Source organism: Mauremys reevesii, linkage group 9 (genome assembly GCF_016161935.1).
Source record: "Mauremys reevesii isolate NIE-2019 linkage group 9, ASM1616193v1, whole genome shotgun sequence".
NCBI classification, from domain to species: domain Eukaryota; kingdom Metazoa; phylum Chordata; order Testudines; family Geoemydidae; genus Mauremys; species Mauremys reevesii.
This window is the reverse complement of record NC_052631.1, coordinates 94158859-94172104: the sequence shown is the minus strand read 5'-3', so window position 1 is coordinate 94172104 and position 13246 is coordinate 94158859. Positions and strand designations below refer to the sequence as shown.

General features: G+C 41.7%; 1 protein-coding gene across 1 annotated transcript in view; it reads left to right on the top strand.

Moving 5' to 3' along the window:
- Positions 1-4491: 4491 nt before the first annotated feature.
- AFF2 (AF4/FMR2 family member 2) overlaps positions 4492-13246 on the top strand; it is a 488228-nt gene continuing 479473 nt past the window's right edge. Inside the window, exon 1 of the mRNA XM_039488230.1 lies at positions 4492-4813. Within this exon, the coding sequence (XP_039344164.1) occupies positions 4811-4813 (3 nt within the window). The 5' untranslated portion in view covers positions 4492-4810. The remainder of the gene's footprint in view (positions 4814-13246) is intronic.

Genomic DNA, 13246 nt, shown 5'->3' with positions numbered 1-13246 from the left:
GGAAAAATGAGAAGGGTGGTAAATGAAAGAGAGGGCATCTACCATATGCACTCCCATTAGTATATGAACAATCAGCATGACTCATTCATCCAACAGTCTATCCACAGTCAATTTGTTACGTCATTTGAGGCTAGTAAAAACGCCCCTCCAACAAAGTTCTGGGTTTGTGTTTCTTCAAATTTTACTCGACACCAAGAGTTCTAAAGCAATTTGCTTTCATCAAAATTAAATTATGGGCACTGACAATTTCTCTAAAATTGAATAATTTAGTCTTGAAAACAATAGTATGTTTGCACACAGAGGGCCTGATTCGCTTTTTACACAAAGTCCCTTTTACACCACTCTGGCAGTGTAAAAGGGTCTCAAGCTAAGTGAATTAAAACTCACTTTAAAACTCCTTTCTGGTGCCAGAGTGTTGCAAGAGTGGACTTTGTTTAAATGTGAATCAGGTGCACAGTATATTAAATCTTCATGCTACCAGTGGCTTCTGTATACAGCAGTACATGAAATAACATAAACGCCAGTTAAAGAAATGCACAAGTCAGAGCCATGTGTTTTTTATTCTTCTTTTTAATTTTCTTAAATCACATCGAGGAAATTAAAATTAACGTACACTTGCTGGTATTAGGGAGCGCAGTTCACATAGAAAGAAAATGTGAACATTAAGTTTCATGTCAGAGAGAGGCTCAAACCTCATCACCACCTTGTTTGGGAGAAATCCAGATCCAGAGGCGCAGTTCATGGCTTGGCCTTATCATAGTTTCTTACAGCAGTTGCATATGGCAACGTTGTGCATATATCAAACCGTCTCTTCCTGGCTTTCTTGTTACATTGATCATTTATAAAGGCACGCATAATACAGCACTGTTTCTTTGCACACAGTACCCCCAAAAGTGTTATGTGGCAGAGTTAGCAATGCTGAAAGAAACTCTCATTTTAACATTGCCTGACCTGTTTTAATTTGACCTGTATGGCCTTAACCTTGTACCAGTGTGCCTATCTTTGGATTTATTTATAAACTGGATTGACAGAGGGACTCTTACCCTTCCCCAGTACTTCCTAATAGCGTACACATTCTGTATGTATTAAAAGGAAGATTAAATTAATAATTGCCAATCACTTGTTGCATCCAGGCTTTATTATTGTTTGTTTTATTAGAACATTTTCCTAGTTGAGAGCTCTTAAATGATATAAATAACTGAGCCAGAGAGAAAGCGTGCAGAAGCCTATCTGAGTCTTTATCAGTGAACAGAAGCTGTCATTTCTTGGGTGCGGTTCACTTGTTTCTTTCGTGTATTTCTTGCTTTAGCATCAGCCAAGCCTCATCCCATGAGAATATGTGGTTGCTGTTATTCTCAGTGCTGATATCTCAGGTTCAAGTGTTGTTGTTTTTAATTCTCTTGTGGTGGTGGTGGTCTCTCCACAGACTCCCTAAAATATAGGGCAATGGGGCATCAGGCTGTGCTTAAACTCCTTATCTTGGCTGGGAGATGTTTTACCTCACGACAGTGTGGGCATTGCGAAATAAAAGATGAGAGGCTTGCGGTGATGGCCTAATGTAAAAATAATTTGGAAACAAAAAGTAAACATCACATTACTAAAGAGGAAATGAAAAGCTCAGGAGTACTCATGTCATTAATCACTCATTGTTTTGTTTCTCTTTGCAACACACATAATCCAGCCTTTCTGGTGCTGTGCGTGGACTTTTACATTTATATATTTGAAAAAATAAAGCCATGTACAACAGCACTTTTTCCTTTGCTTTTTAATGGGCGTGGGGTGCTCAGGGCACCTACAGGAAAGCTTCATCCCGATGCACAAAAATGTATACGTAACTTCGTGTGCACTAAAATGAGAATGTTTGTAGGAAGGAACTTGGTTTTTAAATCTGATATTGGGGGAGAGGGAGTTGAAATGTTTTCCCCCCTCCATCTTATACAAGGAACTAAGATGATAAACTCTTTTGGGTAGGGCCTGTCTTCCCCCACTCCCATCTGTACAGCACCTGGCACAATGGGAATTTAGTCCATGACTAAGGCTACTGTGTCTTAATGCAACAAAAATAATAAATATTAATGTTTTACCAGCATCAGTTTTCAGACATATTTACTATTATTTATAATGCACCAGTCATAAGTCTATAGTGTGTGAACAACCAGTAATATACATCACACCTTCCCTGTCCCAACTCAAGCCACATCTTCCAGAAAAGGCCTAAGTAAATATACAAGCACTGGTAGTCAGTAAATACTATGCCATCCCGTCACTAAAGGCTATGTTATAATGCATATGCACAAGGGACAGAGTAAAGGTTACGTTTGTCATTTTCAGTCTTAACAGTGCAACTTCAATGTTCTCTTAGCACAAGGGGATTTTTGGTATGAAATATTAGCTATAGATATGACATTTTTGTTAAGTTTTACAGTGGGAAATTATTGTTGAGTAATGATACTGGTTTTGGAGATGAAGACTTCAGAATTTACTGCACTTTCAAATGAGGGGAGAAGTTGTTTCCCTTACAAGCTGAAGAGTCTGGTATATACTTGATTAACTTTTTTTTCTTTATCACTGTTCAGTAAGAAACCTGTTTTCAAAACACTAATATAAGTGCTCCATTGCACTACAAGGTGCAGAGGAGCATAAAGGAGGAGGAAAACAGGTTACAAGGGTCTTTACCTTGTAGGAATAATGGCCACACAGCATGAGCCTCCTTTCTCCATGAGCCCACAGCGCCTCTCCACATGAATAGTGAATATTTAACTACACACTAACTTGAGGGATCATGTTGGGACAGAGCTGAAGAGCAATTGCAACATATGGCATGCTTCTCTGACAACATGGAGCATTTCCAGGAAGGAAATATATACTAGAGCTAACTTTCTCTGGGGCTATCTCCTTCCTAGACTGTGGGACCACTGTTAGCTGGCTTCTCTAGGTCTGCTTTCTCTTCCAGAATCCTCTCTGCCTCCTCCATGTGTCCCTCATTCATATTCATCTTCTCTTGGCATACAGACAAATGTTCCCTCTTGAATATTAACATATCTATGAGTTCCTGCATGTACATCCTACTTCCCTTTAGACACCCAGCTCCCAGTGCAGACTCCCTCTTCCCTCATATGACACATGGAGTTACCCCCAGGAATGGATAGAAACAGGACTGCGTTCCATTCTGTGGTACTGACAAGAAGTGGGTCCTTTTATACACTGACCTTGAAGGACCCCTGATTTGCCAGCTCTGACTGGCAATAGTGATTGATGTAGATGTGAGGGAGAAGATGAGAAGAGTAGATGAAAAAGGAGAAACACTTTGGCCCAGACTGAGGGATTCAAAAAATGGTAAGGAACCCAGCTCACCTGTACCAGCTTGAATGTCTCTGAATAGCTACCCCATGGAGGTGTGATTGCTCTGCATTATGTATTGTAGGTCAAAGTCACAAGATGACTGAGAGCTGGCAGTCAGATGCCTGGGGCTTCCTCATCTCACAAAAACAGTAGGGAATGAAGCAAGGTTTTTTTAGAACCAGAAAATTACAGTTTTTTCCTATAGGCTTATCTCAAAATTTTGCTCCTATCAGTATCAATAGAACAGGCTTGAGGAAATTATGGCCATTTTCAGAAGTGCACACTTATTCAGAGGTGTCCAGCTTCACTTTCTCTGAGTTCCTGCTGACAAAACTGCCCTGTGAAATGTCTGAGTGTCAATCACGGGGGATGGTGCAGTTTGTGGCAGAAAGCACTGAGCAGCATTGGAATGGAGTTTTTTAAAACATAACCAGCCTTAAGGACAAGATAATTCACTAGGTGCATCAAGAGTTTTACTTTCCTTCCCCCTTTTATTTGTTCATTAAATCTGCTCTAGTTGGAATATTTAACAACTCATTGAGAGTAATACCATATATCTATTAGAAGTCTTTATAATGGGCTCATCACCAAGTATCTATAGCTTTGTCACTGCACTGTAAAGACATATCTGAGTCTGTCAAGGGTTATTTTAGTCCGTAGATGAGATCCACACAGGACAAGAGATTGGGCAAAAGCCGCACAAGGACTCCAGAGCTGGGGTTAGCATATAAAGGGTCTTGGCTCTCAGTCCTGAGTGCTCAACCTGCTAAACCAGTACTTAACCTGTTATCTATCTCATCAGCAACTACTCATTCAATACTATCTCCTGCTTTTTCTGTGAGGAAAAATGCCTGAAGTCTTCTGCATGGTTTTAGGTTTAGGCTCCTGTGATGAGATGAAAGGATTAAGGTTATCCTGGGAGGTCAATTAGGCTACCTGGCTGCACCTGGAGAGTGGCCAGGATTAGTTAAAGATGAAGCCCAGCTGGGGAAAGAGCTGGCTGATAACTTTAAAGAAAGGAATTGAGTGTCTGTGGAGTGGAGTGGGCTGGAGGAAGCAACTCTGCAGTCATTCTTTAGAGCTAGAGAGACCAGGAGCTCCAAAGAGGAAACTCAATAGGCGAGTTGGCTCTGGGATCTTCTCCTACGTAGAGAAGGCTGTCAGGAGGCCAGGAGAGCTGCAGAGAAGCCATTAGGGATGGAGCAGGCTCAGTGGGGAGAAACCCCAATTCTGCCCTCCTGAGGCTTGACTTTTCACACCTTTTAAGTTCCCCTTGCTGTTCCTCCACTGAATGCCTCCCTTTTCTAAGTAATGTTGGGCTATTTGTTGGACTCTTTCTCCACCTGAAAAGAGAAGGACTAAAATGTGACCTGGCTGGAGGCAGACTGCTCCAGGACCAGAACAATGCCAAGTGATGCTAGAGAGAAGAACATTGCTTTGCCATGTGCAGCCATGATGGGTTGCCCAGATGGTGAGTGCACCTTTCTGCAGCTGCCATATCTCTTTTGTTCTATGTTTCCCTCCTCTTTTCTGTGTCTGAGTGTCTCTCCCCTCCCCACAATTATGCAAACACAATTGTTATTTGGTGTGACCCCTGAGAGCCCTAGTTGTGCACTGGAACGCCATTGTGCCAGGTGCTGTACAAACTCAGAACAAAAAGACTGTCCCAGCCCCAAAGAACTTACAATCTACGTAAAACTCATGATTTCCCTCCCTGCTTTAGGCCCTGACCAGCAGCCTGGTTCACACTGTGTTTTTCATCCATTTATTCTGGATCCCTTATTTCTTCTTTACACATCTAAGCTCTTCTCCCAGAGTGACTGAGTGTGCTCCTGCACTGTTCACCCCATTGGCCAGTCTCTGTAATTTGACCGGTGAGCAGCCACAATTAACCCATCCCTTTGTGAGTTTCCATCCACGACCCTGGATATAAAAGCGTACAAGGGCTCTGACTACATTCCTGAACCTAAAGATGAGCTGAGGTCTCCTTGTGTCTATCCCAAGTACAAAAAGTTTTTGACTCAATTAAACTGACTCCTTTTGAAATGTAAGAATCCTTGATGTCGGCCATGAGACAGTCTCTTCTCTTCTCTTAAAACCCACTCATTCAGAATGTACTGTGCAGAAGCCCTGTTAGAACAATTATATGCTTTCTAAGACGTTGTGACAAATACTGGGTACGATAACTGGTAACTCACAGGAAACATGAATGCCTCCTTTCCTGGTGGCTCTTGTATTCCTTCTAGTAGCTTTAAATTGGGATGGGTTTCTTCATTAAGCTCAGACCTGTAGGGATTTTTTCCATAGAAACTTGTAACCCCACCAAGAAAGAAATACCTGTGACTGCCATTTCCCTGCAGCAGCTTTCCTGTTACCACTGAAGACATTCTTCCCCCAGCCTAAATCTTTCTAATGGCTCTTACTAACTCCTCCCTCCTTTGGCTAAATTCCTCTCTCTGGCCCCTGAACCAGATGTCTTCTGTTCCCTCAGCTCTAGCAGAGTCCATCCATCGGTATTCTGACATTCTCCAGTGATTCCCACTGACCCACACTCCCCATCCTATTCAGAGTATTCCTCTGTGAAATTCTTCACATCTCCCACCCCTCGTCGCAAGGATATTTTCTGTAAACCCTTAATTTAATCAGTTGCTACTTCCTAGGTGCTCTTCATGAGAAGATCTCTCAGCCCTTCACAAACACTAATGTATTAAGCCTCCCAACATCCCTGTGAGACAAGGAAGCATTTTAAAACAGGGCAGAGGGGGAAACGGAAACCCAGAGTGCTTAAGTGATTTGGCTAAGATCAGAGTGAAATGATGGCAGAGGAGAGAATGGAGGAGAGGTCTCTGGACTACTAATCCCACATTTACACCAAGCCTCATCTTCCAAGAGTAGCAGCTGTTTCTATTATTAAAGGATTTTTTTATCTAACGTTGAATGTAGCCCCACGGACTAAAATAGGACACAGCCTCTGTCATAAGTGGACAATCTAAGTCAATTGCAAGAAGACAGAACACAGGGTGACTAGGCTTAAGGAGGAGGGACAACCTCTCCCAAGTCACGTGGTGAGGGAGGACATGAAGTCAATGGGCCTTCATGCAGACACAAGGGGCTGCCTGTGCAGAGGCCATTTCTGGATTGGGGCCTACTTTGGCACAGTGCACCCTTATTTCAAGGGTTAGATGTATGTGTAACTCTACTGCCATGACTTTTTGTTTGTTTGTTTTGCCAAGAGAGGACCAAGTTCTACCTGGCATGTGCCTTGCAGTGTTTGTGGGGTGGGGTGTAAGGATGTTTCCCTACTTTGTATGGTGTACATAAGGGCTGATCAGAATAGCAGCCCCTCTGCTTGGGCGAATTGTAGGGCTGTTACTGAGACTGATTCCTGTGGGGGAGCTTGGTGTCCCAGAGGAGGTGGGGACTAGCACATAAACACTAACCCAGGAACCTATCCTTGCAACAAAGCCCGATGCCAGCTCTGTCCACATATCTATTCAAGTGACACCATCATAGGACCTAATCACATCAGCCACGCCATCAGGGGCTCGTTCACCTGCACATCTACCAACCTGATATATGCCATCATGTGCCAGCAATGCCCCTCTGCCATGTACATTGGCCAAACCAGACAGTCTCTACGCAAAAGAATAAATGGACACACATCTGACATCAAGAATCATAACATTAAAAAACCAGTGGGAGAACACTTCAACCTCTCTAACCACTCAGTGACAGACTTGAAGGTGGCAATTTTGCAACAACAAAACTTCAAAAACAGACTCCAAAGAGAGACTGCTGAACTCGAATTAATATGCAAATTAGATACAATTAACTCAGGCTTAAACAGAGACTGGGAATGGTTGGGTCATTACACTAATTGAATCTATTTCCCTATGTTAAGTTCTCCTCACACCTTCTATGAGTCATCTTAATTATCACTTCAAAAAGTTTTTTTCCTCCTGCTTATGATAGCTCATCTCAATTGATTAGACTCTTCCTGTTGGTATGCATACTTCCACCTTTTCCTGTTCTCTGTATGTATAAATATCTCCTGTCTGTGTGTTCCATTCTATGCATCCGAAGAAGTGAGCTGTAGCTCACGAAAGCTCATGCTGAAATAAATTTGTTGGTCTCTAAGGTGCCACAAGTACTTGTGAAAGTAGAATGAATTATATTGTAAAAATAAGAATGGATTAAAGAAATGTTGTATGTACCTTTAAGCAGAAATAAGAAATGTTGAAATACAGGTGCCAGGAAAAGAAACATTAGGCATAAACAATGGTGCTAATGGCGAAACATTAACAGAAGATGGGTAATAGTTAGTAAGGAAATAAGATATGCATGCCAAGCCCAGGTAAACTTATCTGATTCTGCTTCCTTTGTTATCTTGTTAAGTTCTCACCCTTTATCTGTATAAATAAGATAGTTTGTGTCTTGCATGGTGCTCACATTATCTGGGTGTTATTAGCAGAGCGCTGTGCTAATAAAACAGAGTGATCTGACAAACTGTGAGTCCTGAGTCTAACTTTGACATACTCCTGTTCTTTTTTTAGTGCAGGAGAGTAAACCACACCACAACAAGCTTGTCTGTCCTAGAAAAAGACATTGTGTTCTAGTACATGTTACCTAACCTCATGTTAAATTCAGCTTGGCAGCCGGTGTAGACAGAGCATGGAGTATTTAAAACCCTGTCCGCTGGTTGTGACCCACCCCAGGGTGATGCATTATTAACCGTGACACTCCTTGTTTACACTGTTATTTCTTCAGTGGAGATTAGCCCTTACAGGGCTGCCGAAGTTTATGCGCTCCCTCGCTCACTGGGGATTCTGGGAGGCATTCCCACCCAAAGCAGGGCTGTGCCCAAATGACATAATCTAGCTTTTAGTGACTTTAAATGACCTTTTCATAAATATCCAATTAATATCATAATCATAAATATCCAATACTTTAATCAAAGTTAGGTTGGAATTTTCTTCCTTCTGTTCAGGCTCTTTTGTTTTCAACCTTTCAAATGTCCCTTGGGTTTTGGCCTTTCTGATGTTCTTTCCTTGGGTCTCTTGGAAATTCTTGACGTTGAATGACAGGTTCTTGTGACATACTCTGGGCAGCTCCTGCGTGGACAGGAGTCAATCAAACAAAGTAAGAGGCATGATTGAATTCAAATGCAGACATTCAAGAATTAGTCATGTAAAGTTCAATTCCTTCTTAGCAATTGCTAAACATTCTCTATGCTTATCAGTCTGTAAAATAAGTGACATTTTTTGTTCTTCCTGGAGAAGAAACATTTCTAATTAGATTAAATGTATCATCTACATACAAACTAAAATTAAATCTTGTTTTTGTTGTGCAATAAATATAAAAGAAAAGGGGTCTATTGATGTTACTGGTGGGTAAACACAGATATAGGCACCCAACTTCGAAAACTTCAATAAAGAATTTTCCCCTTGCTTTGGATATTACACTGAGATCTGGGGGAAAATAAAATAATAATAAAAAAGACCAGGATTGTTTCCCTCAGTGGCTATGGCCATATTTAGCATCCTCCTCTTCTCTTGGCTGCTGAATAAGGTTGTTATTATTGTGTTGTCCTCATTATCTTCCTATAGAACTTTAAATACATGAATTCTGCAGTTCCTTTTTATAAAAACAGAATATTGAAGGGAATTCCATTTAAAGAGCTTGTACTCAGAATACATTCTTCCATAAATCCAGACAATTCCTCCAGTACTTTTTCCATTAGGGATTCCCAACAGTGGTACATTACTTACTGTCACCAGATTCTGCAGGGTTCATAACTTTTTTTCTGTCAGTATATTGCCTTATACCCTTTTTGGTGAGCTTGGTTAACTCTCCAGACTTTTCTTTATTGCTGCTTATTTTAGCATCAGATGGAGTTCTCTTACTGTCTCTGCTGTCCAGCACAGTTAATTTCTCAAACAAAGTCTCTACCCTCTCTTCAGCTGATAGATTTTTGCAAGAAGTCCATGTTGCTGTGAAGTGCTGATAGCCTTTCTCTCAAGGAGTCTTGTGGAATATTGGCCTGGACTGCTGTGTCTCTCTCTGCAAAGATGACACAGAAGCATTATGTTGTGGTCCAGGGGCCAATAATCTGGGGAAATCAAACATCCACTTTCCTCTGGTTTCTTTCCCCGTTTCAGGAATCAGAGTCTATTACCGGCTTCGCTTAATCCTTTCTGTTGTACGCTCTTCAGTCACATTGCAGGGTATTATAGCTGTTTATAGCTGTTTGAGTGCAGCAGTGGAAAAAAGCACCTCCTCCTCTGTCAGGGTTACCCATTCCACCACAGGTATGTACTACTTCAGTCATTGAATTTAAGGAGAAGAGTGATGCATGTCATTACCAATTTCTCATTCCACCTGCTGTAGTATTAACTAGTAAAATTCCTGCCCACTAAGAACCTTTAAGAGACTGTGGTCCAGTGAACAGGGCCTAGGGAGAGCTATGGTCTCTTCTCAGCTCTGGCACTGACCTGCTGGGTTACCTTGGATAAATCATTTCAGCTCTCCACTCATAGAATATCAGGGTTGGAAGGGACTTCAGGAGGTCATCTAGTCCAACTCCCTGCTCAAAGCAGGACTAATCCCCAACTAAATCCCCAAATGGCTTCCTCAAGGATTGACCTGCTAACCCTAGGTTTAGCAGGCCAATGCTCAAGCCACTGAGCTATCCACTCTCCCACCTTGTCTTCTTTGGGATCAGAATTGTCTCTTACTATGTGTTTGTACAGCACCTAACACAATGAGATCCTGATCTGTAGGTACTACTGTACTATAAGTGCTCCCAACAAGGGCTAGAGAAGCCACTCCCATCCAATGGAGCACAAATGGAGGCCCTCCACTAGCAAAGAAAAAGTTTGCAGGAACATCTGAGAAATGTATATATGAATTACACAGTATATTTGCTATACAGTATTAATGTGAACAGAATAATGTGATTCTGGGGCTAGGTGTGATGTGTGTGCTATACATCTAGGCTGATGTGTTAAATGGTGAGTGCTGGCCAGGGTGCTGAATGTGTGAACATAGTCTGTTACATGAGCATGTGCCTATGAAGTACTGTTGACCTTGATAGTGGTTTCTATTGAAAATGCAGTGGCATGATCATTGGGGGGAGGACTATGACTTCATATTATGCAGTAACCATGATAGGGTATTCTGTGTATCCCAGCATCCTTGTACATGTCCTTTGGGCTGATCTATTAGGGTACTCATTGCAGCAATATGCCTGAGAGAAAGCCTGGCTATGCTTGCCTTCCCCACCTTCTGCAAAGTTCTCAAAAGCTGCATGGTTCTAAAACGTCAATAGCTCTCTGACAGTGGATCTTGTAACAGCACATTTTAAGGTACTAAGCAAGTGGCACTGAAAGATCATCTCTTGGTGAGTTGGGCTTTGGCCATCAGTTTTCACTGACTGACAGACTCTTCACCCTATGAGAGAAAAGAAACCCTGCCCCACTGCTGGCATTGGAAATATCTGCAATGCTAGCAGGAGATTTGGCAGAGAGTAGGGGACACGGGGGCGGTATTTCTGGATTGGCTGCCATCTTTACCTCAAAAAGTGAGTACCTAACCGAGCAGTAACTGTGCCTTTCAGAATAAAAGAATCAGGGATAGTTGAGCTAATAAGGACTTGGCTGAAGCCACAAGAATATTTGACACGCTAGTAGGAAAAGCTATAGTGCACGCAAGCAACCCAACAGCAAAGACTAATAATTATCAATCAATCCACATTCAGCTGCTTCCTGGAAAAATGCAGAGGGAGAAGCTCTATTTCCACAGATGAACATACCAACCTGCCTGCTAAGGGTCTGTTTAGACTGAAGAAAATAGGGTGTCATGGAAAGAGTCTTCTGTAAACCAAAGCAATGGTCTCATGTCTGTTTAGTCATTATCCTTTTCCTACTAGCGTGTCACATTTGTTCTGTTCATCATCCTTTTCCTACTAGTGTGTCACATTTGTTCTGGTTATTACAAAATGTGACTCCATGTCCGTAACTTGCTGAGAAACGGGAAATGCAATTGTTGGTAAGCCAAGCTTTCCTCAAAGCACAGTGAGCAAGTGTCTCTACGTGGGGCACTGAGTCAAAATTGCACTTACTTAGGGGCAGACCGTGTCCCTGGCTTCCACTCAGGAGGAGGAAAGGAGACCCTTTGACCCCTGCACGGGCCACCTGTAGCTTGGGTAGCAGCATGGAGGGAGGTTCTATCTTTCCTGTGCAGGTGGGTGGGGAGTGTAAGGGAAGGAGTGGGGAGCAGACAGACCTGCGATTCACCCCAACTGGTGCAGCTGTGCCAGCATGAGTGGGGAAGGAAGCTGTGCCAGGAAAAGAGCTGGAGCAGCTTACTTACTCCATGGAGCAAGGGAGGATATGGAGCTAATTATGAATGAATCATGATTCAGTCCTTGGTCTGCTCCTGAGGCAGCCTAAGTATGAGCTAGCTGCCCCTTATTCAGGGTGGAGCCCCTTGGAAGGTCTGGGTACTCCCTGAAGTCGTCTCACCAAATATTCTTGTGGCTTCAACCAAGTCCTTATTAGCTCAACTATCCCTGATTCTTTTATTCTGAAAGGCACAGTTACTGCTCGGTGACTATCTCCAGTAGATTCTTATGCCATTAAGAAAGTCTAATTATTTCATGGGCTAGACAACATGTATTTTTAAAATAGTAAAAAAAAAAAAATCCTGTCTTCTCAAGATGTTTTTAGAAACTTTCTCCAGCCAACCATGGATTTGTTAGTATTGATTCTTGAGACGTTACCAATTTTACCTCCCTTTTTATGCCAAGTCATTGAATAGCCTTTTGAAACGATGGAATTTTATGTAAAAGAATACATCTTTGAGATTTTCTAGACATATTGAAAGCATGCAGCCTTTAGAGCTTCTGTGGTCTATGAAACCAGATCTATTCCAATTTTTTTATGGAATGCCATTGAAATCTCTGGTTACTCTTTGTTCAACTATCAGGTGACTATTTTGGATTAATATAAATCTGTAGCTAATCAGTGGCAGCTTAATGCACAAAGTCAATCCTCCTGTTAATTGATTAAATTGCTCTATCATTCTGTATGATTGGAGTGCAGTAATGTGGTAGGGCTTTGTAAGTGTCTAAGCACACAATATAACAAGAAATCAGCCTCTCTAAGTAAACTGGACTTATTGAGGGATCAATAAATCAGAATACAAGTCAGATATATATTGACCCATAACTTTGTAGTTAGACACACTATATAATTGTGTTGTTCATGCAAAGAGTTCAGAACAAATTTACCAGTATTGATGTATTAAGTCTCTCAACACCCTTGCAAGATGAGTATTTTTATACCTATCTTACAGAAGCATGCATTAAAATACAAAAAAGGTTGAATAACTTGCCTATGAGCATTGCAAATCAGCAGCAGGATGGGAAACTGAACCCAGGAGTCCTGACTTAACTGCCCCCCACACACACTTTTTGGCTAATTATGTTAACCTTTAATTATAAGGCGCCAATATGAAAGCGCTGTGACTTCCTGCCGTCTAGCTGATAACTGTTGATTCTCAACAAGCTGAGTCAGCGAAGCTTTTGTTCCATGCTTTTTGTCATTTTATTTATGGTTCGGCTTATTTGTAAAAATGAGAAAATCAGAGTATTGGGATGGAAGGGAGGGGGAAGAGGGAATTACTCACAAGTCCCACAATAGATTTATTGCAGTCTAAAGAACTCCAGGGACAAAACCAGATAAATGCCTGATGATAGTCTAAAGGCAAAATCCAAATCATTCTTTGATTCACTAGGTTTCTTCTTTAGTAGTTAGAGAGCTCCTGACAAATAAGGCTTCTAAAAAAGGAGATAGTCCCAGTACTATAATGAGAACCGTACAGTTACCATGGAGATCAACACCTT